The sequence below is a fragment of the Dama dama genome, chromosome 9 (genome assembly GCF_033118175.1).
Source record: "Dama dama isolate Ldn47 chromosome 9, ASM3311817v1, whole genome shotgun sequence".
In the NCBI taxonomy this organism is placed as follows: Eukaryota; Metazoa; Chordata; class Mammalia; order Artiodactyla; family Cervidae; genus Dama; species Dama dama.
The window spans coordinates 60,148,206-60,170,758 of record NC_083689.1 but is presented as its reverse complement, the minus strand read 5'-3'; the positions used below and the strand labels follow the sequence as shown (position 1 = coordinate 60,170,758).

At 42.1% G+C, this 22,553-nt stretch overlaps 1 protein-coding gene across 5 annotated transcripts in view; it reads left to right on the top strand.

Moving 5' to 3' along the window:
* Positions 1–22,553, top strand: part of PPP2R2B (protein phosphatase 2 regulatory subunit Bbeta) — a 485,402-nt gene that overhangs the window by 355,170 nt on the left and 107,679 nt on the right. For all 5 annotated transcript variants that reach the window (XM_061149441.1, XM_061149442.1, XM_061149443.1 and 2 more), the window contains one exon: positions 5,547–5,659. In XM_061149441.1, coding sequence (XP_061005424.1) covers positions 5,547–5,659 — 113 coding nt within the window. The remainder of the gene's footprint in view (positions 1–5,546; positions 5,660–22,553) is intronic.

Genomic DNA, 22,553 nt, shown 5'->3' with positions numbered 1-22,553 from the left:
AATTCAGGATAAAATCAAATACAAAAGGGTGCTAATTGAATAGCATAACAATTAAGAGGCTTAGTACACACAAATTAAACACCCTCTGCCAAACAAATAAGCTGGAAAGAGACTTATTTCACCATCCTCTGTGTGAGTCTTTGAGGAGTATACATTTAAGTATAAATCAAGAAACATTGGGTTTGCTTTTTGCCTATCTCCAGCATTTATTAAGAAAGGGTAATGCTCATATGTCAAGATAAAACAAAATGCAGACTATATATATACAATGATCAAACCTGTATTAGCATTTTTGAAGACTGAAATGAAGCACACTGAAAGATTTATTGTAAGTATCCTTATGCATTATGAGTGACTTGTCAATTTGTTACTTTTATTGTTTTCGTTTTCTAAGTTCTTACAATTTTTATTTTAATATCATGATAAAAGAGGGAAAGTTTTTAATGTGTATGAACCCCCCAAATCCCTCAAATGTAAAAGCCAGTGTATAAATCTATAAAGTAATGGTTCTGAAGTAGCCAGCATAGTGTTATTCAAGCATACCTTATCTCAACATGACCAGATTTCCACTCATCTGTTTCTCCAGATTCCAAGTAATTTAATTCTTTCTCATAACTGTATTTATTGTTTTGTTTACATTTTTGTGTTAGTTGTTCAGTTGTGTCCGACTCTTTGGGACCCCATGGACTGTAGCCTGCCAGGCTCCTCTGTCCGTGGGATTCTCCAGGCAGAAATACTGGAGTGGGTTGTCATTCCCTTCTCCAGGAGATCTTTTGATCTTGATATTCCAAAAGTGAATTTGTTTCAAGTTCTTCTCTCTCAGTTTCAAGTTTTACTCAAAGGCTCAACAGACTCAACACAACTTAGAATGGAAGAAACTTCTGATGATTTTGACTTAATTACTTCAGGCAGAGAAAAAGTATCTGATTATCTTCTCTAGGCTAGCTTTGTATTATGAAATTTAGCCTATTGATTATTATAATAAAAGTCAAAGACATATTAACTACTTTGTGGGGGGATGGGGAAGAAACCAGTGAAATGCAATGAAGATTAATTATATAGCATAATGTTCTGTTAATTGAGTTTTTAAATAGTTTTTTGATTAACAAGGATATTATCTTCCCATTTGGGATGCTATTTCATATGCCACCAGCATCTCAAAATGATTCTTAGAAGACAAATCCCCATGCTCATATGTGATTTTCTTTTTTATACTAATATTAAGGTTGAGAATTCCCCTTAAGGCAAATAGGTTAACATGCAAAAATTAATGGAAGACAATCGGAATTACTGTACAAAAGAGACAATGAAGATAGATGATAAGATTGTGTTTAAAGATGCCACAAGTAATGATAAACTACTCAGAGAGCCAGCTGAAAGGAAGAAAAAGCCATTACTCATGGTATCAGCCACATGTTTCTCAGACTTTTTTATCCACAAAGCTTCAAGATACTGAGTCAAGAAAAATTGTGATAATAAAGTCAAGAATGACTCCAGGCATCCTAACCATGGGGAATCGAATTGAATTCACCATCAATTATCTTTTTAAAAAAAATTGTGCTTATCTCATTATAGCTGGCTACAGTTTTTAATCTTCTGCTAGAATACAGTCCCAGCTTTACAGTTTTTAATGAAAAATAAAACCAACATTCAGTTGTGAAGCTAGACCTTAAAATTATTCACCAGCTGAAGACGCATTACTTTACTTAGATGTCTACTTCTATCATAATACCTATGATCAGGTGAAAAGGTATACTTAATTTGTTTTTCATGCTATGAGAGTAGTAATTGTTCATTGTAAAAAATTTAGAAAATTCAGAGAAGCAGAGTGAAGATAAGGAAAGTATTCCTATCCAGAGAGAACCACTATTAATGGTTTTTTAAAAGGAATAGAAAAGTGACTTGGATAAATCTGTTTCTTACCCAAAATGAGACATATTCTATAACTTTGCAACCAGATTTTTAATTTAATAATATAATAGTAACAGGAATATCTTTGTAATTGTGAAATATTTCTCCTAAAATACTGTAACATTTTCAATGACTGCATAGTATTCCATTGTATGACTTCTGTAGTTTATTAATGTCTCCCATTTCTAGATCTTTAACTAATTCTCAGTTATACATTAAGTGGAGATAGATGTTGGTATAAATAGATAAATGATTGGGGGAAAGGCATAGTATAAGCTATGTGTAGTATGTTACATTTATTAAAAGCAGTTATATAATTCCACATCCAATATAATATAAGGATATACACAAAATTTTCATAATAGTTGTCTTTGTCTAGTGGAATTGAGAAAGTTTTATTTTTTTACTTTTATATTCATTTTCATCTTCTACAATTATATGTACCAGTTTTACAATAAAATGAGAAATATAAATCTATGTATGTGATATTATTATAGGTTTGTACCCCTCTTCAAAAAAATGCATAGAAAAAATACTGCAGACTGTAACTGTATTATTAACTGTACTATAAACTGTTAATAATGGTGGTCCTGGACTGGAGGGATTTTAAGAATTTTTATTCTTTATGTTTTACCTCTAATTTCTCTCTTTTTTGGAATAGTAATTTATCATTCATAATAAGAAAAATATGAGAATTGTCTTGCCATTAGGATGGAATACATTCCAAAGCCAAGCAATAGAAAATAATTGGTACTAAGATTCACTGATTTGGGTTCTTCTGAGCTCTAGTAGCTAATCTACTCTGATCTCTGATTAGTAGTTAATCAAGTGACTATATAAATATGGCCCAAGTTCATTTTCCCACCTTAAAAAGCAGGTCATTATGCAGTCTGTATTCAGACCAGAAGAGCTTTGCTAGAAAGTTCTAAATTCAACACAGCATCTAGGAGAGGCTTCTTTGCCTTCTGTCCTCGTACAAGCCGGGCTGAAAGCACAGATCTTACCCTTAGCAGACTCGACAGGAGTGCCAGCAGACACAGCCTGTGTGATGCCCACATGTTAGGAAGCGGGGGCCCTTCTCTGTTAGAACAGCCAGATGACGGCAGGAAGCCCACCTCACCATGTGGCTGGCGCTCTTCAGACTGCTGAGGACGGGGCACTCACAGAGGAGAGATGGGGAAGGGGATGGGAGCGGACAAACTGGGGAATCCTCGCACAGGCAGGTGGAGGGGTGGCTCTCGTCCCCTGACAGCCTTGCGGGGAGGAAACAGGATGTGCTTATGTCGTCACGGGTGCCGCCCATGCTGTCAGAGCAGCATCTTATTACTGCAGAGTAGGTGCCCAGCTTCCTCTTGCCAACAACACCGCCATCTGTGAACCATGACTAGAAACCCGACCCTGGGTTAAACTCTCTACATGCAGTCTTCCACTTAACCCGCAAAGAGTCCCATGAGAAAGACATCTGCTTTCTCCAATTTACAAATAAAAAGACTGGGCATAGAGAAGTTAAGTATCTCTGTCTGTAAGATTGGAATATTAGGGACATACTTATACTAAAAAAATGACTCCTATTTCTGCAATTCAAATTGAGCTGGCCGTTCTGTACCCCTCTTCCTGCCCTATCTGCTACTCTCATTTGGGTGTCACCCCAAGACCAGTCAGGCACCTACCACGTGGGGACCCCAGCCCCCGGCCGCATGGGGGCTGGAGTTGGGGTGGGGATGTGGTCCAGGGTTGTCTGCTTTCAAAGCCACCCTGTGCAGGCACGGAGCAAGACACAGAGGAGGCAGCGGGGTCCCTGCCGTCCAGGAGAAGAATGAGAATGGACAGTGAACACAGGATCCAAGAAGAAAGGCCTGCGAAGGCATGCCATCACAGGCGTCATCTATTTGACCCAAATATGTTTCCTTAAAAAATGGATTAACATATGCACACTACTATATATTAAGTGGGTAACAAACAAGGACCTACTATACAGCACAGGAAACTATACTCAACATTTTGTAATAACCTATGAGGGAAGAGAATCTGTAAAAGAATATATATATATGACTAAAGCACTGTGCTATACACTTGAAACTAACACAACATTGTAAGTCAACTCTACTTTTAAAAAAACAAACATAGAATGGAAGGCCTGCAAACGGGGCATGCCACCTCCAGCTCCCCTGAGACCCCAGCCCTTTCACTCGTTCCCCTGGCACTGACTACCTCCCATGAGCATTCGAGTCCTCACCTCTGTTTTATTTGCTACAGAGAATGACAGGGGTCAGGAAGTGGTGTAAAGTCCTGGGACAGTATAAAGGTGAGAAAAGTCTTTTCCAGCAGGGGACTCAGAAGAGAGCCTGAAAGGGGAAAGCGTTCAGATGAATCTCCTTCTCATGTTACTTCCCTGAGTACTGCCAGCAAGATGCACTGTATAAATGAGATGCATTCATTCATCTACCCCATATTTATTGAACATCCAAGATGGTTGGATGGCATCACCAACTCAATGGACATTAGTTTGAGCAAACTCCGGGAGATGGTGAAGGACAGGGAAGCCTGGCGTGCTGCAGTCCATGGGGTTGTAGAGTCAGACACAACTGAGCAACTGAACAACAACCTTTGCAGGGGCTTGAAGGTGTAGTTAGGAACACGACAGACTGAATCCCTGTCTTCGATGATTTTATGTTCTAGCAAGGAAGGCAGGATAACTAAGTTGCTAGGTAATTAAATGTACTCTGAAGAAAAATAAAGCAGGAAGAGGGGATGGAGAATGGTGAGCGAAACATCTTTCTGTAGGTTAATTAGGAAAGGCTCTGCTGAAGTTGGGACATAAACAGAGAGAGTAAAGTGAAGGAAAAAATCTTGTGAAAAGAGGGTAAAGGGCTTTCCTGGCAGAAGGCACAGCTAGTGCAAAATGTGGGAGTAGGGTTAGCCCATACAAGGAGCTGTAAGGAAGCCAGGTGGCAAAAACATGAGAGGTGGCAGCGAGTAGGGTAGACAGTAAAACCATAAAACATGAGGACCTAGGGGTGCGGTCATGGAGGGCCTTTTGGGTCAGGCTAGGGACAGTGTTTGGAGAAGGCAATGACAACCGACTCCAGTACTCTTGCCTGGAAAATCCCATGGATGGAGGAGCCTGGTGGGCTGCTGTCTATGGGGTTGCACAGAGTCAGACACAACTGAAGGGACTTAGCAGCAGCAGGGACAGTGTTAGCGAGGGGGGATGCAAGCATTGGACCTACATCTCAGGGTTATTGTGAACATTGAATAAATTCTCCATGGCAAGTGTGAACATGGTTACATCGTTAATTCTATACATGTTGTGGCCACTCTTATTCAAGGCTCAGGGCATATTTTTACTGAATTAACCCAATTAATATGTAAGCTATAGCTTTAACAGTCCATTCTAACGGAAGCCGTTTCTCTCAGCACAATAAATGGTTTTGTTTGGAAGCATGAACTCTGCCCTCAAAGACCTTGAGATGTGCACACTTAGTCCTTGACATGGTCCAGCTTCCATAGCAGTCCCGTCCATTGACCTCCTCTTTTCCCTGCCCCACCACCCCCACCCTCATCCTGCAAAAGAAAATAAATAAATAAACTTCGTTATGAGCTTACTCTCACTGTCATTGTGGTTTCCTCCACAGATAAAACTGTGAAGCTGTGGAAAGTCAGCGAGCGTGATAAGAGGCCAGAAGGCTACAATCTGAAAGATGAGGAGGGCCGGCTGCGAGATCCTGCCACCATCACTACCTTGCGGGTGAGCACAGCCGTCTTTCAGTTTCCCTGGCAACCAGGGTCCGGGGAAGTTTGGCCGCACACTGGCTGCTATTGAGGGTTACAGCTCTCAGCTGTGAGGGAGGGAGATCAGACAGAAACCCAGGCTCCCTGAGTCTCTGGTGGCAGATGGAAGAGCAAGAAGGCACCAAACTGTGATGACTATAAGTCCACGCATTTCCTTTTGTCACCAAGGACTTGCCCACAGGACCGCTATACATTACTGTGTTCCTAGCCTCAGTCTGTTTGCATCATCAAAAGCGTCTTGAGCATCTTCAAGGTACGGGGCTAGGACGACTCATATGGGAAGTTGGAATCTTGTGAAGCAGAATACGAACTTTTAAATCGAACAGGCACAGGCCTGGGTTCAAATTCTGTCACTTACATAGTCACGTTCCTTTTTCATTTTTTGTTTCACTTTTATTGGAGTATAATTGATTTACAATGTTGTGTTAGCTTCAAGTGTTCAGCAAAGTGAATCTGTTCTACATATATCCATTCTTTTTTTAGATTCTTTGCTCATATACTCCATTGCAGAGTATTAAGTAGCATTTCCTGTCACATTCTCTTTTTGAATTTCAGTCATGCAAGTTATTTTTAGTTTCTCTGTCTGTAAAACAGTGAACCTAGTACCTTACTGTGCGTGGACTTCTAAAGCTAAAATGCAGTATGGATGGAAAGCCCTTACTCCATGGCTGGCACTCTAGAAATGATCTCTACTCTTAGTCTAAGTAGCTGCCTCCCTGCCATTCAGACGTGCACAGTCTGGTAAGAAAAGAGGATGTGTAGGACTAACATGTCAATGTTTATAACACTACATCAGTTCAGTTCAGTCGCTCAGTCGTGTCCGACTCTTTGCAACCCCATGAATCGCAGCACACCAGGCCTCCCTCTCCATCACCAACTCCCAGAGCCTGCCCAAACTCATGTCCATTGAGTTGGTGATGCCATCCAGCCATCTCATCCTCTGTCATCCCCTTCTCCTCCTGCCCCCAATCCCTCCCAGCATCAGGGTCTTTTCCAATGAGTCAACTCTTCATATGAGGTGACCAAAGTATTGGAGTTTCAGCCTCAGCATCAGTCCTCCCAATGAACACCCAGGACTGATCTCCTTTGGGATGGACTGGTTGGATCTCCTTGCAGTCCAAGGGACTCCCAAGAATCTTCTCCAACACCACAGTTCAAAAGCATCAATTTTTCGGTGCTCAGCTTTCTTCACAGTCCAACTCTCACATCCATACATGACCACTGGAAAAACCATAGCCTTGACTAGACAGACCTTTGTTGGCAAAGTAATATCTCTGCTTTTTAATATGCTGTCTAGGTTGGTCATAACTTTCCTTCCAAGGAGTAAGCGTCTTTTAATTTCATGGCTGCAGTCACCATCTTCAGTGATATAGAGTGAGATAAATGCAGTGAGAGTCAGAGCTGCAGTTTGATCAAAGGAGGAAGAAATTATGTTTGGTTCTGGGAGACCAGGATAGGTCTGGCAGGGAAATGGTGTTAGAAACGGATTTCTAAAAGCTGACTTTTAAAGGATGGCCCTCTGGATAAAGAGTAAAATGATTTAGGACTGAGTGATGACTTTAGTTTTGGAGTGCTCAATGTGAATGGTGAAGCAGGCAGGTTTTGAGACCAGCTCTGGCTCCAGGCAACTTCCAGAATTGGGTAAAATATGTGCTTTCAGATGCCAGCAGCTGTACTAAAGACCAAAACCTAGGAAAAGAGATGCAGAAGTTGTTGTTGTTGTTTAGTAGCTAATTTGTGTCCAACTCTTTTTGCAACTCCATGGACTGTAGACCGCCAGGCTCCTCTGTCCATGGAATTTTTCAGGCAAGAATACTGGAGTGGGTTGCCATTCCCTTCTCCAGGGGATCTTCCCAACCCAAGGGTCAAAGCCTCTGTGACCTCCATCGGCAGGCAGATTCTTTACCACTGAACCACCTAGAAAGCCCAGACACGGAAGTACTTGTGGGAAAAAGAGGTTGTTTCCCTACGTTTAGAGACAGATGTGGGACCTGAATGATCACTGAGTTCCATGATTATCTAGCTTGTTGGTTTGTTCATTCATTCATTCACTTGCTCATCTGTTATTCAGCAGATGCTCTTTGAGCACAGACTCTTTGCTGGCTATAGAGCTGGGCTGTTGCATGTGTATGCAGTAGTAATTGATACCTGCTCTTCTATTGAGCTTCTTATGGGCCAACAAACATTGGTGGCTGTTTCCTCCTGTCTGCCTGTGCCTTCAGCATGGAGAATGGCCATGGACATCCACCTTATCAGAGAGGGTCAGTGCTGTAACTGCTTAGAGGTTTTGGAGACCCGAAGGCATAGTAGTGAAGAGTATGAACACTGAGTCAGTCTGTCCTGGGATAGAATTCTGGCTCCATTCCTCTCTGGCTGGGGCCTTGGACACATCACTTAAGTGCCTCGTGCCTGCCATATCGTATCTGCACAACAGGGTTGAGGGATGGTCACTACTTCCTGGGATTGTTGTGAGGATTCAGTATTGATGGTTTAGTATTACTCTCATCAGCAGCATTTTCATGGCTCTTATTAACCCCTAGTGATAGTAGGTTGTCTACATGTTTAAGAAAATTCCTATTTTCCTTTTCATATAATTTTTATACTATTGTCTTCACTGCTTAAGGTATTGACTGATGTCTACTAAGTGGCAAGCACAGTGCTGCTGATACAGAAAGAGTAAGACAGTATTTCATCCCTCAGGACTTTGCAATCCTATGGGAGAAATGGATCAGGGGGCCACTGGGGAGTTTATAACGTGAACTTCTGCCCAGATGTTACCTTGCCCTTGTTCGCTTTGTGAATGGAATTTCTCAGGTGCCACCTCCAGGCTGCACTATGAATTCCAGTTATCCATGCATCCAGTGTGATTTCATACATCTGTTTAGCCTCTAGGAGAATGCCATTCCCGTGATGAAGAGGAGAGACTGACTCTGTAAATTTCACTAGCACAGAGATTGTCCCCCGAATGATGCAGTGATATTATAAAGTGGACTTGTACATATCAAACATGGAAGGAGACCCTGACAGGTGGCTGGGACTTAGAAAACCCCAGTTCTGGTTCTTGTGTCTTATTAACTATCTGTGGGCCAGTGAACTACCTTGGGCCAATGAATCACATTTCTTCTCTCCACACTTAGTTTCTAAGCTACTGAACAGAGGACTGCACAATGGCAATGGTCCTGCAACCATGGGGGCCAGTTATAAATGCAGATTCCCAGGACTCAGTCCCAGTGATCCTCTGCAGCAAGTTGAGGGGTCCAGAGGGATCAGTATTTTTGTCATGAGCCCCTGGTGATTGAGACAAAGAGATCTGTTATCCCTGGACTTTTAGCATCTCTAAGGCTCTTCCAGGCTTTAGTTTTTTATGAGCCTCTGTTACTTTTCGATCATCTCAACAGTTAATATACCAACTCACAAAATGCATTCGCTATCATATTGTAAAATTCTCGCCTACCTTCCTAGGCTTTTAAGTATCCTCATTTCAGTTTAAACATCCACACTCCAGCGTTCTTTCAGTGCAAACACTGAAAAGGCCAGCCTTCTTTCTCTCTGATTCCAGTGGTACAAGAAGAAACACCAGGCAACCCTGAAAACCATCGTTTCAGAACAGTGACTCTAAGCAGAGAATAAGCTGATGTGATATTAATCAGACCATAATTTACTAACATGCTCTGCTCTTGAAATTTGCATTGCCAGCAATTGTGGCTTTTTTTTCCCCTTCCCTGTCCTGTGATTACCTCTCATTCACTTTCATAGTTTCCAGTTCTACGTGGATTTTGAGAGTGAGAATATTTAATAATACCCGACAGCTAATTAATCCTCACTGAGTAATGAACCTGCTATGTTTCAGTTCTGGGAGGCTCAGGTTTTCAAAGTATGAGTGTGGTTATTTTTTTTTTCCTTTTTTCATGCAAGATAACCTTTCAAATCCACTCACTCATTACCCACAGAGACTAGGAGAAGCGCTTCTATGAACCCTGTATCTCCTACTAAGTATTATAACATTCAAAGTAATAATCATGATGAGAGTTTAATAATAACACCTTATAAGCTGTAAAATACCATTTTTATCACAAATTGTTTACTTACCTAATTCCCTGATTCATCTTGAGACCAGTCAGCGAGGAATGCAGGACTGGTATTTGGCAGGTAGAGATGCTGGGAGCTAGTATTTATTGTGCATTGACTGTATGCCATGTTGCACACTGCATCTGCATTGGCTACTTCATGAGGTACAGTTCACTGTTAAATTCTGTTGAACCTGTGAGCTTCACAGAGTTTCAGTAAGATGTCCAAGACCAGGCAAGGCTAAGCATCAAACCCTGATCTACAGGGCCCTGAACCCTTCAACATGATGCTGCCTCAGAGAGGGAAAATGACTTACCCAGTGTCTGTCACCTGGGTACTTCCAAGCTGGGACTAAAGATCAGGAGCTATGACTTTTCCACTTGGACATGGACATTGGACATTGGGCCTTTAGATGGTTTTCTTAATAATCAGTGCTGTTATTATGTATATGTGTCTCTCTATGCCTTTCTCCTCTCTCATCCACACATGCATACACATTTCCAGACCTCTGACCTCACCCTGAGGTCTTACATAGTTCTACTTAGCAAGAGTCTCCATGCCCTTCTTTTCAACTTCCCAAAGCCCACAGCTAGGAGGCCCTTTCTTGGCAACAGAAACTCACAGTTGAAGTAATTTAATTAGCCCAGGAGGGGAGCTGTGTGGTGAGAAATCACACTTAGCGCATGTGTCCATGCAGAATGAACCTGGAGTTATTATTTCCCTCATTAGGCTCGGCTGCTGAGGAAACTCAGGCCAGGTGGAAATGTGCTTTTGAACCAGTTATGATACAAATATTGAGTCTGGAAGGTGTGGGCTCCCAACCTGTGAGTTGCCATAACCAGCCCCCCTGCAAAATGAAGGGGATGTAATGAACTCAGGCTTTCTAATGGATATTCCTTATAGCTAATAATAATAATAATAATAGCCACGTTTATTGAGTGCTTACTACAGGCCAGATGCTGGATTGTATATCCTTGTATCATCTTGTCCTAACAGTGACTCTCTCGGTACGTTCTTTTACCCTTTCTGGATCATCCAAAGCCTCACTCCTCATTTCTCTGCTCAAGTGCCACCTTCTCAGAGAAACTGTCCTAGAATTCTGTAGGGAAAACAGCACACTCACATCTTCCCATTCACTCTCGGTATCCTTACCCTGCCCCTTTTTTCTTTGTTTCTTCTTATAATCCTCTCTTATTGTGAATATAATATCATGTTAACTTCTGGAGGCTGGGTAGAGTTTGGATAAGCACAGTAGCACTGAAGTTCTTATAGCCTATGCGAAGGATTCAGTGTTGAGCCCTAGGAGGCAGGCAGGAGATCCATGGGTGTGGGACTACTACTTCAAGAAGTAAGGGGTAAAACAACAAGGTCCTACTGTATAGCACAGGGAGCTGTACTCAGCACCCTCTGAGAAACCATAATGGAAAAGAATACCAAAAAAATGTATCCATAAGTATAACTGAATCACCTGTGGCACAGCAGAAGCCAACACACTGTAAATTAGCTGTGCATCAATAAAAATAGACAAGTGCCTTAATAGAATAAGTTTTTTCAAAAAGGAGTCCGCAGTGCATAATCTTTTTGAATTATAGTTTTGTATGGATATATGCCCAGGACTGGGATTGCAGAATCATATAGCATCTCTATTTTTAGTTTTGTAAGGAACCTCCATTCTCTCTTCCATAGGTGGCTGTACCAATTTACATTCACACCAAAACCACTGCCGCTTTAGTCTTAGCTTTTTTCCTGGCCAGGTGTGTCACTCGTCCACTGTTGGCCTCCCCTCCCACTTCCCTAAAAGGGAGGCTCTATGAAAGCAGGAACCACGCGTCTTCTCTCCTGTAGCTCAGGCACATGCTGGGTACTCAGTAAATGTTTGCTCAAGATCTCAAGGATAGAAAGTGGTGGCGCTGGGATTTGAACCTAGTCCATCTGACCCCAAATCTGATGCTTTTCATTATGATTCCCTACAGCTGCATCCTAAGAAAATACTAATTCATGGTTTCAGAGCAGGGGGATTTCATTATTTGGGACTCTTACAATTGTTTGGCAAAGCTTTCTTAATGTATGAGCTACATTTTGGGGGAAGTGGAGGGCAAGGCTGATGGCTGCAAAGGCTTTTCTACCAAAAGCTGAGCACACAATAGATGCGCTATTTTTTAGAGTAAAGGTTAAATTATATCATGTTTTTACACACATGCCTTCTGCTCGTGACTAGTTCTGTGAGTTCAGGATGCACACATTCTTTAGTTTTTAAATGAATATAGCTGATTTACAATGTTGTGTTAATTACTGCTGAACAACAAAGTGATTCAGTTATATATACGTTCTTTTTTCTATGTTCTTTCCCATTATGGTTTATCATAAGATATTGATATAGTTCTGTGCGCTATACAGTAGGACCTTGCTGTTTATCCATTCCACATATAAAAGCGTACATCTGCTAACCCACCTCCCACTGCACCTGTCCTCCAAACCTCCACCCTTGGCAACCACCAATCTCTTCTCTATGTCATTTCATTTTCATAGATAGGTTCATATGCGTCATATTTTAGGTTCTATGTGTAAGTGATATCATGTGGTATTTGTCTTTCTCTTTCTGATTTACTTCACATAGTCTCTAGATACATCCATATTGCTGCAAATGGTGTTATTTTGTTCTTTTTTATGACTAATATTCCACTCCATCCATACCTCATATAAGTGGAGTCAAACAATATTTGTCTGCACTTAGTGTATATTGAAATGCATTTTGGTTAACTTAATATTTGTCCTGCAGACTGTACCTGCTTTTTCCCCCTGTGCTAAACAGTAGGTTCTCATTAGTTATCTCTTTTATACATAGTAGTATATGCATGTCGATCCCAATCTTCTAATTTATCTCTCTCCTTCCCACCAAATGTCCATATGTTTGTTCTCTGTGTCTGTGTCTCTATTTCTTTTGCAAATAGGTTTATCTGTACTATTTTTTCTAGATTCCAATATATGTGTTAATACACAATATTTATTTTTCTCTTTCTGACTTACTTCACTCTATATAACATTCTCTAGGTCCCTCCACGGCTCTGCAAATGACATAATTTATTCCTTTTTATGGCTGAGTAATATTCCATTGTATGTAAGTGTGTGTGTGTGTGTGTGTACCATTGTGTGTATATGTTATATTCCATTGTGGATATGCTGCTGCTGCTAAGTCACTTCAATCGTGTCCGATTCTGTGCAGCCCTATACACGGCAGCCCTCTGTCCCTGTGATTCTCCAGACAAGAATACTGGAGTGGGTTGCCATTTCCTTCTCCAATGCATGCATGCATGCTAAGTCGCTTCAGTCATGTCCGACTCTGTGCAACCCTATGACCAGCGGCCCACCAGGCTCCTCTGTCCACAGGATTCTCTAGGCAAGAGTACTGGAATGGGTTGCCATTTCCTTCTCTGCATTGTGTATATACATATACATATATATCTTCTTTATTCATTCCTCTGTTGATGGATATTCAGGTTGCTTCCATGCCCTGGCTATTATAAATAGTGCTTCAATGAACACTGGGGTGCATGTGTCTTTTGAATTATGGTTTTCTCCAAGTATATGCCCAGGCATGGGCTTGCTGGGTCATATGGTAGTTCTATTTTTAATTTTTTACTGGACCTCCATCCTGTTTTTCATAGATTTGTATCAATTTATATTCCCACCAACAGTGTAAGAGGGTTCTCTTTCTCCACCCCCTCTTCAGCATTTATTATTTGTAGATTTTTTGATGATGGCCATTCTGACCTATGTGGGATAGTACCTCATTATAGCTGTGATTTTCATTTCTCTAATAATTAGAGACGTTGAGCATCTTTTTATGCGCCTATTGGCCATGTGTATTTCTTCTTCAGAGAAATGTCTTATTTCGGTCTTCTGCCCATTTTGGGATTGGGTTGTTTGGTTTTTTGTTGTTGAGCTGTATGAGCTGTTTGTATATTTTGGAAATTAAGCCATGGTCAGTTCCATCACTTGCAGATATTTTGTCCCTTTCTGTAAGTTTGTCTTTGTTTTGTTTATGGTTTCCTTTGCTATGCAAAAGCTTGTATATATAAGCTGAATTTGGTCCCTTTTGTTTATTTTTGTTTTTGTTGCCTTGACAGACTGACCTCAGAAAACATTGGTATGATTTATGCCAAAGATGCCAAAGAATGTTTTGCCTGTGATCTCTTCTAGGAGTTTTATGGCATCATGTCTTCGAGCCATTTTGAGTTTATTTTTGTGTGTGGCAAGGGGGTGTATTCTAACTTTATTGATTTATATGCTGCTGTCCAGCTTTCCCTATACCACTTGCTAAAGAAAGAACACACACATTTATGTTACTTTCCTGGACTAACATTTTCCACCTGAAATGACCTTGATGTTTGCACATCCCATTGGTAGCAGTTTAGACACCCTCCTAGACATAGTTTAAGGCACCATGGCAAATAGGCATGGGCATTCACCAGCTCTGAATTCTGAATCTTCAGGATTATTGCTAATAGTTCATGGGATTCGACAGGTTGGCTAAACACACTTTTTTCCCAAAAGTGATCATTTTGGTGAAGCAGCTAGTTAAACTGCCTGGTCTGCTTTTTAGGGAAATGATTAAACAAACCACTGGTTTAAGTTTACTGATAAAAGCAGCTGCATTGATTCAGCCCTTTCTAGTGATAGACTCTGCATTGAGCAGTTTTATGTACATTTTACAGTTTGTTCATCATCACAGTTCTGTGGCTTATTCATCATGCCCATTTTATAGATGTGTAAACAGGAGATCAGGGAGATAAGCATCGGCCTCATAGATGATAAGTGGCAAAGCCCAGAATAGAGCCCCGGTCTGTCTGATCCCATAGCTCCTGCCCAATCACCATCATACAGAACTATTTATTGCATGGTCCTTGATCTAGACAACAGTGAGAATAATAACATCGACACGTAGAACTTTTCAATTTGTTATCCTATTTATTGAGTGCCTACTATGCACCAGGCACTGTATGAAGTACATACTACAAAGTGGGTCTTACAAAAATGAGTGAAACACACACTCTGTCATCCAGGGGGCAAGGAGGGGAGCATTACAAATGGCTACAACCTGAAATCAATTCAAGCAGTGGATTTCAAAGCACAGTGCCCCTCAGTCACTTGTATACACATTTTAGAACATGGTCACTGGCCTCATCACTAGGAATTCTGGTTACAAAGGTCTGAGTCGTACCCAATGTCATTACTAACCAGCTCCCTCCTAGAAACCACCCCCAGGGGATTCTGATACAGGTGATCCCTGGGTCAGACTTTGAGAAACACCAAATCAGGTAAGCACCCAGACAAAGCACAGACGATCACCATGGTCGTTCAGAGGAAGAACAGAAAGAGAGAGGGGTAAGACTAGGAAAGAGTTTGCAGGATGCATCTTTCATGCTGGGCAGTGGGCAGGGGATGGGGGGAAACGGTAATCATTTAATGCTCCAAGGATCTTGGGAGTCAAGCAGGACATGCACTGTTAGTCCCCTATTTCTGATAACCTGGATGTGATTATCTCCACAAGAAAAGAGGAAGAACTGAGGCTCTGGGAGGCAGAACTGAAGATCAGATGCATTCTGTCTAGACACAACCTCTGTGCCCTCTTGCCGCCCCTGTGATAACTGTGGTGACACTCACTCTGGGAGAATGGGTAACCCCAGGCCCATGGTGGGGCAAATTATTGGTTGAGGCAGGATCACCATCAGCGCCTTAGGTTTTCATTTTGGGCTTACACTTTGACAACAGAGGCCTCTTAGGACACAGATACAGTCTTCCCCTACCCATTTTTAATTTTTCTAGACTTCACTTTGTGGTTTGTTGCTGCTCTGGGGGCTTGGGAGCCAATCCTTTTACAGTTTCAGCTTTCCTTTCCTTATATTTGTTGCAAGTAACAATGAAGTGTTTAGCTACTGCAGTGCACAATCAATCAAGACTGTTCCATATTCACAGGCTCACAATGGCACCCGGACGGCCCCTGGATTAGATTAACTTTGTGAATGTGTCACTCTGGGGTGGGTAATTTCTCAACCTCCGCTCATACCCCCTCCTGTCTCCGCGGGGGGATATTGCGATCCCCCGTTGATTGACTGCCCTGCAAGTGGATGCTGGCATGTGATGTGTGTAACTCAGCGGGATGCACATACTCTGTGTTTATGAAAATAAATAATCATTTCTGTTATCGTTATTGATTGCCATCATTATCTGATTCTGTCGGTCTGTATCATGGGGTTTCAGTTATGGGATCAGAAAGCACTCCACAGGAATCTCAAACACTACCCTCCCCACCAAGCCTTGGTATTTTGACACATTCTGCCTTTTGGGGGTGATGGTTGTAGATGTCCCTGTCCTGTTCTTTGCCTAATATTCAGTGAGACAAAGGAACTACTTCCATTGAAATAACAATAAGAGCAGCAGGCACTTGTTAGCATTTCCTGTCTTCCAGAGATGCGCCTTTGGCTACTTTAATCTTCAAGGTAAACCTGTAATGTAAGTACTAAAATGGGCTTCCCAGGTAGCTCACATCTTCCTGCAATGCAGGAGACACAGGTTCAATCCCTGGGTCAGGAAGGTTCCCTGGAGAAGGAAATGGCAACCTACTCCGGTATTCTTGCCAGGAAAATCCCATGGACAGAGGAGCCTGGAGGGTTACAGTCCATGGGGTCACAAAAGAGTTGGACACAACTGATCATGCATACATGCATGTAGGTACTAAAATAAACCTCATTTCAGAGATGTGGGACCCAAAGCCAGATTGGTTAAATATCCTGCCTGAGGTCAGACACTAGTAAGTAATAGTACTTGGACTTGAATTCGTGTCTCTATGATTCTAAAATCCATTCTATTATTATGCCTCTTGTACAAAATAGAATGCCTGATATATTCATCTGAATAGTTGATATAAACCAAAGTATGAGTAAACAGAGGCTAGGGGGGAAAAAAAAATGGTGAAGTAGATGGTAGAAGTTGCTGGAACCTTGGGCACAGGTGAGCTTTCTATTTTTTTTGGGGGGGCGGATTTGGAGCAGAAAGGATACATGGGTGTAGACAATGGTTTATCCAATCTGGATGATCATCAGAGTCTAAGAATGTCTTAAATCATTCCCAGCTGGCCAATTCAGAATCTCCAAGCACAGGGCCGAGAGATTTACCCATAGTTCTCAGCTATATTCCAGGCAGTTCTGAATATCTGCTAGGCTTGAACCACCGGCATAATGACTACTGAGGAGAACTCCAAAGTTCTCTGATTTGATTTTGTAAATTCTTTCTTTGCCTGCTTCCCTCTTCCTACCTCAAGGTTCTATACAGAATAATTTGAGGGCTTGATTGTTCTCCAGTGTGATTGGTTGCCTTTACAAGCAGTGAGTGATTTAATGTGAGTTTCTTCTACAAGCCAGGTTCATTTCAGCCTCCTGCTAGGCACAGACAAGCCCCATCTCATTGCAGCCCGATAGCAATCCTACAGGCTGAATACTGTTTTCATCCCCATTTTATAGACATGGACATTTGATTCAGGAAGCTGAAGCTACTTGCCCATGTGCTACAGCTACTAAGGGGCAGAGTCGCATTTTTCAGCCAGGTTCAGTATGACTCCAGAGTCTGTGATCTTTAACACCATGTTGCAGAACCTCCAAGAGGTTCTCCAAGGGCTCAAGCTCTGACCACATCTCAGCCGACATCTGTGAAATAGAACTCCGCTTGCATTCTCCTCACCGAGGTCATGCTCTAGAGTAACATGCTGATGGTACTGGCAGGATGCCTTACTGTCACCGGATGCTCAGTGTATGTCATTACTGTTCTCCTTTCCTTTCCCATCGTGTCTTTCATTTGGACAACAGGAGTTTCCAGAAAGTCTGATGAATATTTTGAAAAAATTCAAAACAGCATTATGTTTTGATACAAGCAAATCCAGCCATCCATTCTGCTTTATTTTGAATGTGTGTTTGCACTGAGCCTCCAAAACTACCTTAGATTCAGAGTGTTTTCACTGGCAATAAAATATTTTCTTTCATCTCAAAGTGACCTTTGTTATGATGCATATACCATGTAGTAATTAGATCCAAGATAAATGTAAATATAAGCAGAATCCTATACCTGGCTTAAGATCAAGTTCTCTTTGTCCCTTGCTCCCAACCCCTTTGGAAGGCTTCTGTGGCTTCTCGAATGTGATAGGAACTATTAATAGTAAATGACAGTCCCCACAGATATACTCCATGACAGTGGGAAGCTGAAAAGGCCACTAGTATCAGAAGAAGAAAGGGATCACATTAGAGAAGGAAATCTCAGTGTTTCTGTGCTCTCTGGTGCACTGTGGTCTCTGACCACAGTTTCTGTGGTCCACCAGGGAAGGTCTGAATTTTGGAGACATGGCCAGGACAGGGCAGGCAGCCAGTCTTCTCCAGGCTTTGCAAGCCAAGATCTTATCATTATGTCAAACCTAATTCACACTGACCCAGATGGATTTTTCTCAAAAAAGAAGTCATTAGAATAATTTTCTTCATCTTTTCCTTTAAAGAGCTCTCTGTATACTTTTAAAGTCAATGGAAAATCCAAGACATAGTTGGATGATTTGAGGATGACAAGTATCTACATTTTCTGCATCTTTCAGATGGAATTATCTGAATTATGAGTGTCATGGGAAAGACCTTGTCTCCAGACCAGGTCCTGGCTCTCCAGTGTGAGCTCACTGTTGGCCGGAGTGACAGGTGTGAGGTCTAGCCTCTGAAACAACACGTGTGTGTGTGTGTGTGGGTGTGAGTGTAGGTGTGCATGCAGCACAAAGTATGAAGGACCTCATTGTTCAGGAAACCTTAGAATATTAACATAGCCTAGAGCTGATGTGTAGTATTTTCCAGTTAGACTTATTTAAGTAGAGATCAAAATATGAGCCTAGGTTCCTTTTGCTCCCAAGTTATGCAAAGAACTCATTTGCAATCACAAGAATTTTAGGGCCTCTGGTCATTACATGTAAGAGTGTTCTAGAAAATAATTAACACAAATGGATTTGGAATCAAATTCAGTAGAAAATGCAAACACTTTGATCTTATGACATTGCAAACCAGACTGCAACTGACTCACTGATTTTAAATGTCTGTCCTTACCAGAGAAAAAGCTTTTAAGTATTTTTCTAGAGATGAAAGTATAGAGCAAGATACTTTCTTTTCTTTGGTGCATAAAAGTAAGAAACTAGTTGGAGAAAATATCTTATAAGTGTGGCTTTATGTTAAAGGAGATTGTTATCAGTGGGAAGAAGATTTAATTCTCTGGTTTCCTTAGAATGATTGAGCCTGAAGGGAAGGAATTGCAACCAGAAAGATGTTAGACTTGTGTGTATTTGAGTGGAGGAGAGTAGATCACACTCTTGTAATTTGTTGTTTTCATCAGATGATCGGTTGAGTTCATGTTCTTTGCCAGAAATAATGTTAAAAGCAGTGGGAAAAGCAAACATACAAGCATACATGCTCACAAATATTTATTGCTGAAGAATATCTGGGAAATCCTAGCTTAAATACATTTAAACAAATTTATTTACTTTGCAGTTTCTCAAGACTTTTAATATGTGAATATATCAAAATCTAAGAAAGAGATCATGCGTGTGTTATTTACCACCAAACCTATTTGAGCATGAAAAACCCTTTTCTCAATTCATGGGATTACTGTTCTCTTTAACAGTCTACTCAAAATGTGGTCCTTGGCCCAGTGCCGGTCCACAACAGGATAAAGAGCATATGAATCATTCGTGTCACTAATCCACTGTGTAGTTCAGCTGACACTTTTATTTCCCATAGCAAGACTTTCTCAATGGATGCAGCAGGGCACTGACTCTGGCTTGAGCTCCTTATCTTGTCATAGACTATTAGCAACCAGTTCTGGGATCTGTTATTTTGAGTAGTACAGGGATAGACCTCACTTTGGGAGATGCTGACTAAAAGAACTGGGTCAGGGAACAGTGATAAGCTTGGCAGCATTTCCACTCTCATTTTCCTACCATCCAGTCTCAGAATCCCATGATGGAGAAAGAGCCTTAACAGAGTCTCCCTCTTGACATACAAGTTCATTAACATTATTTTTTTTCAAACTTGAAACTTTTTATTTGGTATTGGGGTATAGTCGAGAGCATCAGAGGATGAGATGGCTGGATGGCATCACCAATGCAGTGAACATGAACTTGGGCAAACTCCGGGAGATGCTGAGGGACAGGGAGGCCTGGCATGCTGCAGTCCATGGGGTCACAAACAGTGGGACACAACTGGGCTCCTGAACAACAACATAGCCGATTACCTATATTGTGGTGGTGGTTTCAGGTGAACTGCAAAGTGACTCAGCCGTACGTTTACATGTATCCATTCTCCCCGCAAACCCCACTCCCATCCAGGCTGGCGCATAACATTGAGTGTATATGACCTTTCCAGACTGCCTAACTATCCCTTCCCCCCGCCACACGTAAGTTCATTTCCTAAGTCTGTGAGTCTCTTCCTGTTCTGTAACAAGTTCATTAGCTGAGCCCTTTCTAGTGCCTAACACAGTTCCAGGCACTCTGCATATTTCCTCATTTAATCGTCCCCTTAATCCTATCAGCTGAAAACTATTAATGGCCATTTCACAGCTGAGGAAACTGTACTCTATATAGAGGAAGTGACTTGTGCGAGGTTGTTCGCTAGCAAGTGGCAGAACCAGAGTTCGTCCCTGACTGTCTGACTGCAGACCCACCACTCTGAACCACCATGTTACCTGGCCTCCCAGTAGCAATGGTTCTTAATGGTCTCAGTCAATGTGGGCTTTATCCTGTCATCAGGACTTCTTGAAAGAGAAATGACTCTTCAGCCAATCTGAAAACCGTCACTGTACACAGATGTCTCCTTCTGTATAATCTATCATCTGTCTAATATGCATTTGCTTAAAAAAGGCTCCATATACATAGTCATGTGTTGTCCCTGCCCTCCCACGGGTCTTATAATCCAGTGAGGAATTAGCTGGCTCTAAGCTTCTGTTTGAAAATAGTAACAGCATCAATCTTGTGTCCTCATGCCTGACGTTACAGTCTGTCCTGTGATGTATTTAAACACTGCCTGAACCCCTTCTCACCATTTTCTCTTCTGTCCCGTGAGCCCACTTCCTCTGATTATTTTCAGGAGTTGAGAATTGTGCAACTTCGACTAAAATAAGGACACTGTTTAATGCCAAAACATCCAGACACAAGGTGAAAACTTCGTCCAGTTATCCTTCTCTTTCTATTCCAAGCATGCAGATGTTTAGAAACATCTGAAAGCTCAATTAAAAAAAAAAAATTCTTTGTTTTCCAAATGCAAAGAGCATCTGAGAAAAGCATCCTGAGGGGGGCTAACATAAATATCTATCAGTGCAGACAAGAGAGCAGGAGTTGTCAGCTTAGATGCTGAGGCAGAAGTGACAGAATGAAGCCACACTCAGTTACCATGATTTGTTTCTATAGTGAAGTCATCTCTGCACGTGGACTCGCAGATGGCTGATGAAATGGGCCTTCCCCTACCTGATCGTGAAATCAGTTAAGAACATGGGTGCCACCTCAGTCTCTTGCTTATTCATTTTTTCACTAATTCCACAGGTATTTATTGAGTGTCATAGACCCTGGCATTACAGCAGTGAACATGAATGGCAAGTCCCTACCCATGACCTCATGCCCCCTCAGTCTCTTTTGGTGGAAAGGGCATAAACTGGATGCCCTTAATATAAAACTGACCCTGGGTGGGGGGCCGCAGAGGAGAGGTGGCAGGTGCATGGGAGAGCAGAGGATGGCAGAATTGATCCATTCCTGAGCACAGAGAATAATTTCCTGAGCAACTAACAGCAGAGCCAAAGCAGGAGGTAGGTAAGGAGGGATGTGGGAGGAGCCTTCCAGGCAGAGGCTGGAATGCCATGGGCAAAGGCTTTGAGGTGGGAAGTTGCACCGGAGAACAGGGGATGGGGTGAAGGCCACCCAGAGTGGCTTGGAAGGCTGGACATAGGAGATATGTGGTCCCTGCAAGATGCAGGTGACCAGGCAGCCAGATTGTGGCCAGACCATCATAGACTTTGCTAGACAATATGCTCTTTCTCCCCAAAGCAATGTAAACCCTTTATTCTCGGCTCCAGGCATTTTTTGAAATACCTCTTTTGTGCTCAAATGCCTAAATATTCCATACCCAAGTCAGGATGTACACCAAAGTACAAAAGTTGCCAGTACCGCCTAGAAGGTTCCTGGCGGATATGACGAGTTTCAATTCCAGAAGCCAGTGTTGTCCTGTTGCCCCCTAGCCCTTGACTGTCACTGTTTTGATCTGTGTCAGGGCATGACCTCCGTGGAGCTCCCCCAGTGTCAGAGCGTCCTCTCTCCAAGGTGAACCCTCCCCTGAATGACTGAATTGTTTGGCAGGTCATAGAACCTGACAGCTCCCTATTATACAAAGGAAGAGATAAGCTTCCGATTAGTCCTGGGGCTGGAGGAAGCCAAGATCGAGTGCACCTGTCAGAACTACTTACAACATATAAATCATTACCTCAATTTTCCATGCAAGAGTTGGGCCAGAGAGAAAGAAGGCAGGGACTGAGGTTGGGCAGCAGTGCAGAACCACATCAAAGAGTTCTCGCTTGGCTCCAAAGCAGGATTCGCTCTGCTGTCCATGCAGAGAGAACGGGGCCCCAGGCCCAGAGGGACCACAGAGATAAATGCCCACTGGCTCCAAGAAGGGACAGGTTGTTTCCCTGGCATTTCTGAATGGCTTCTATCACTAATCTAGCAA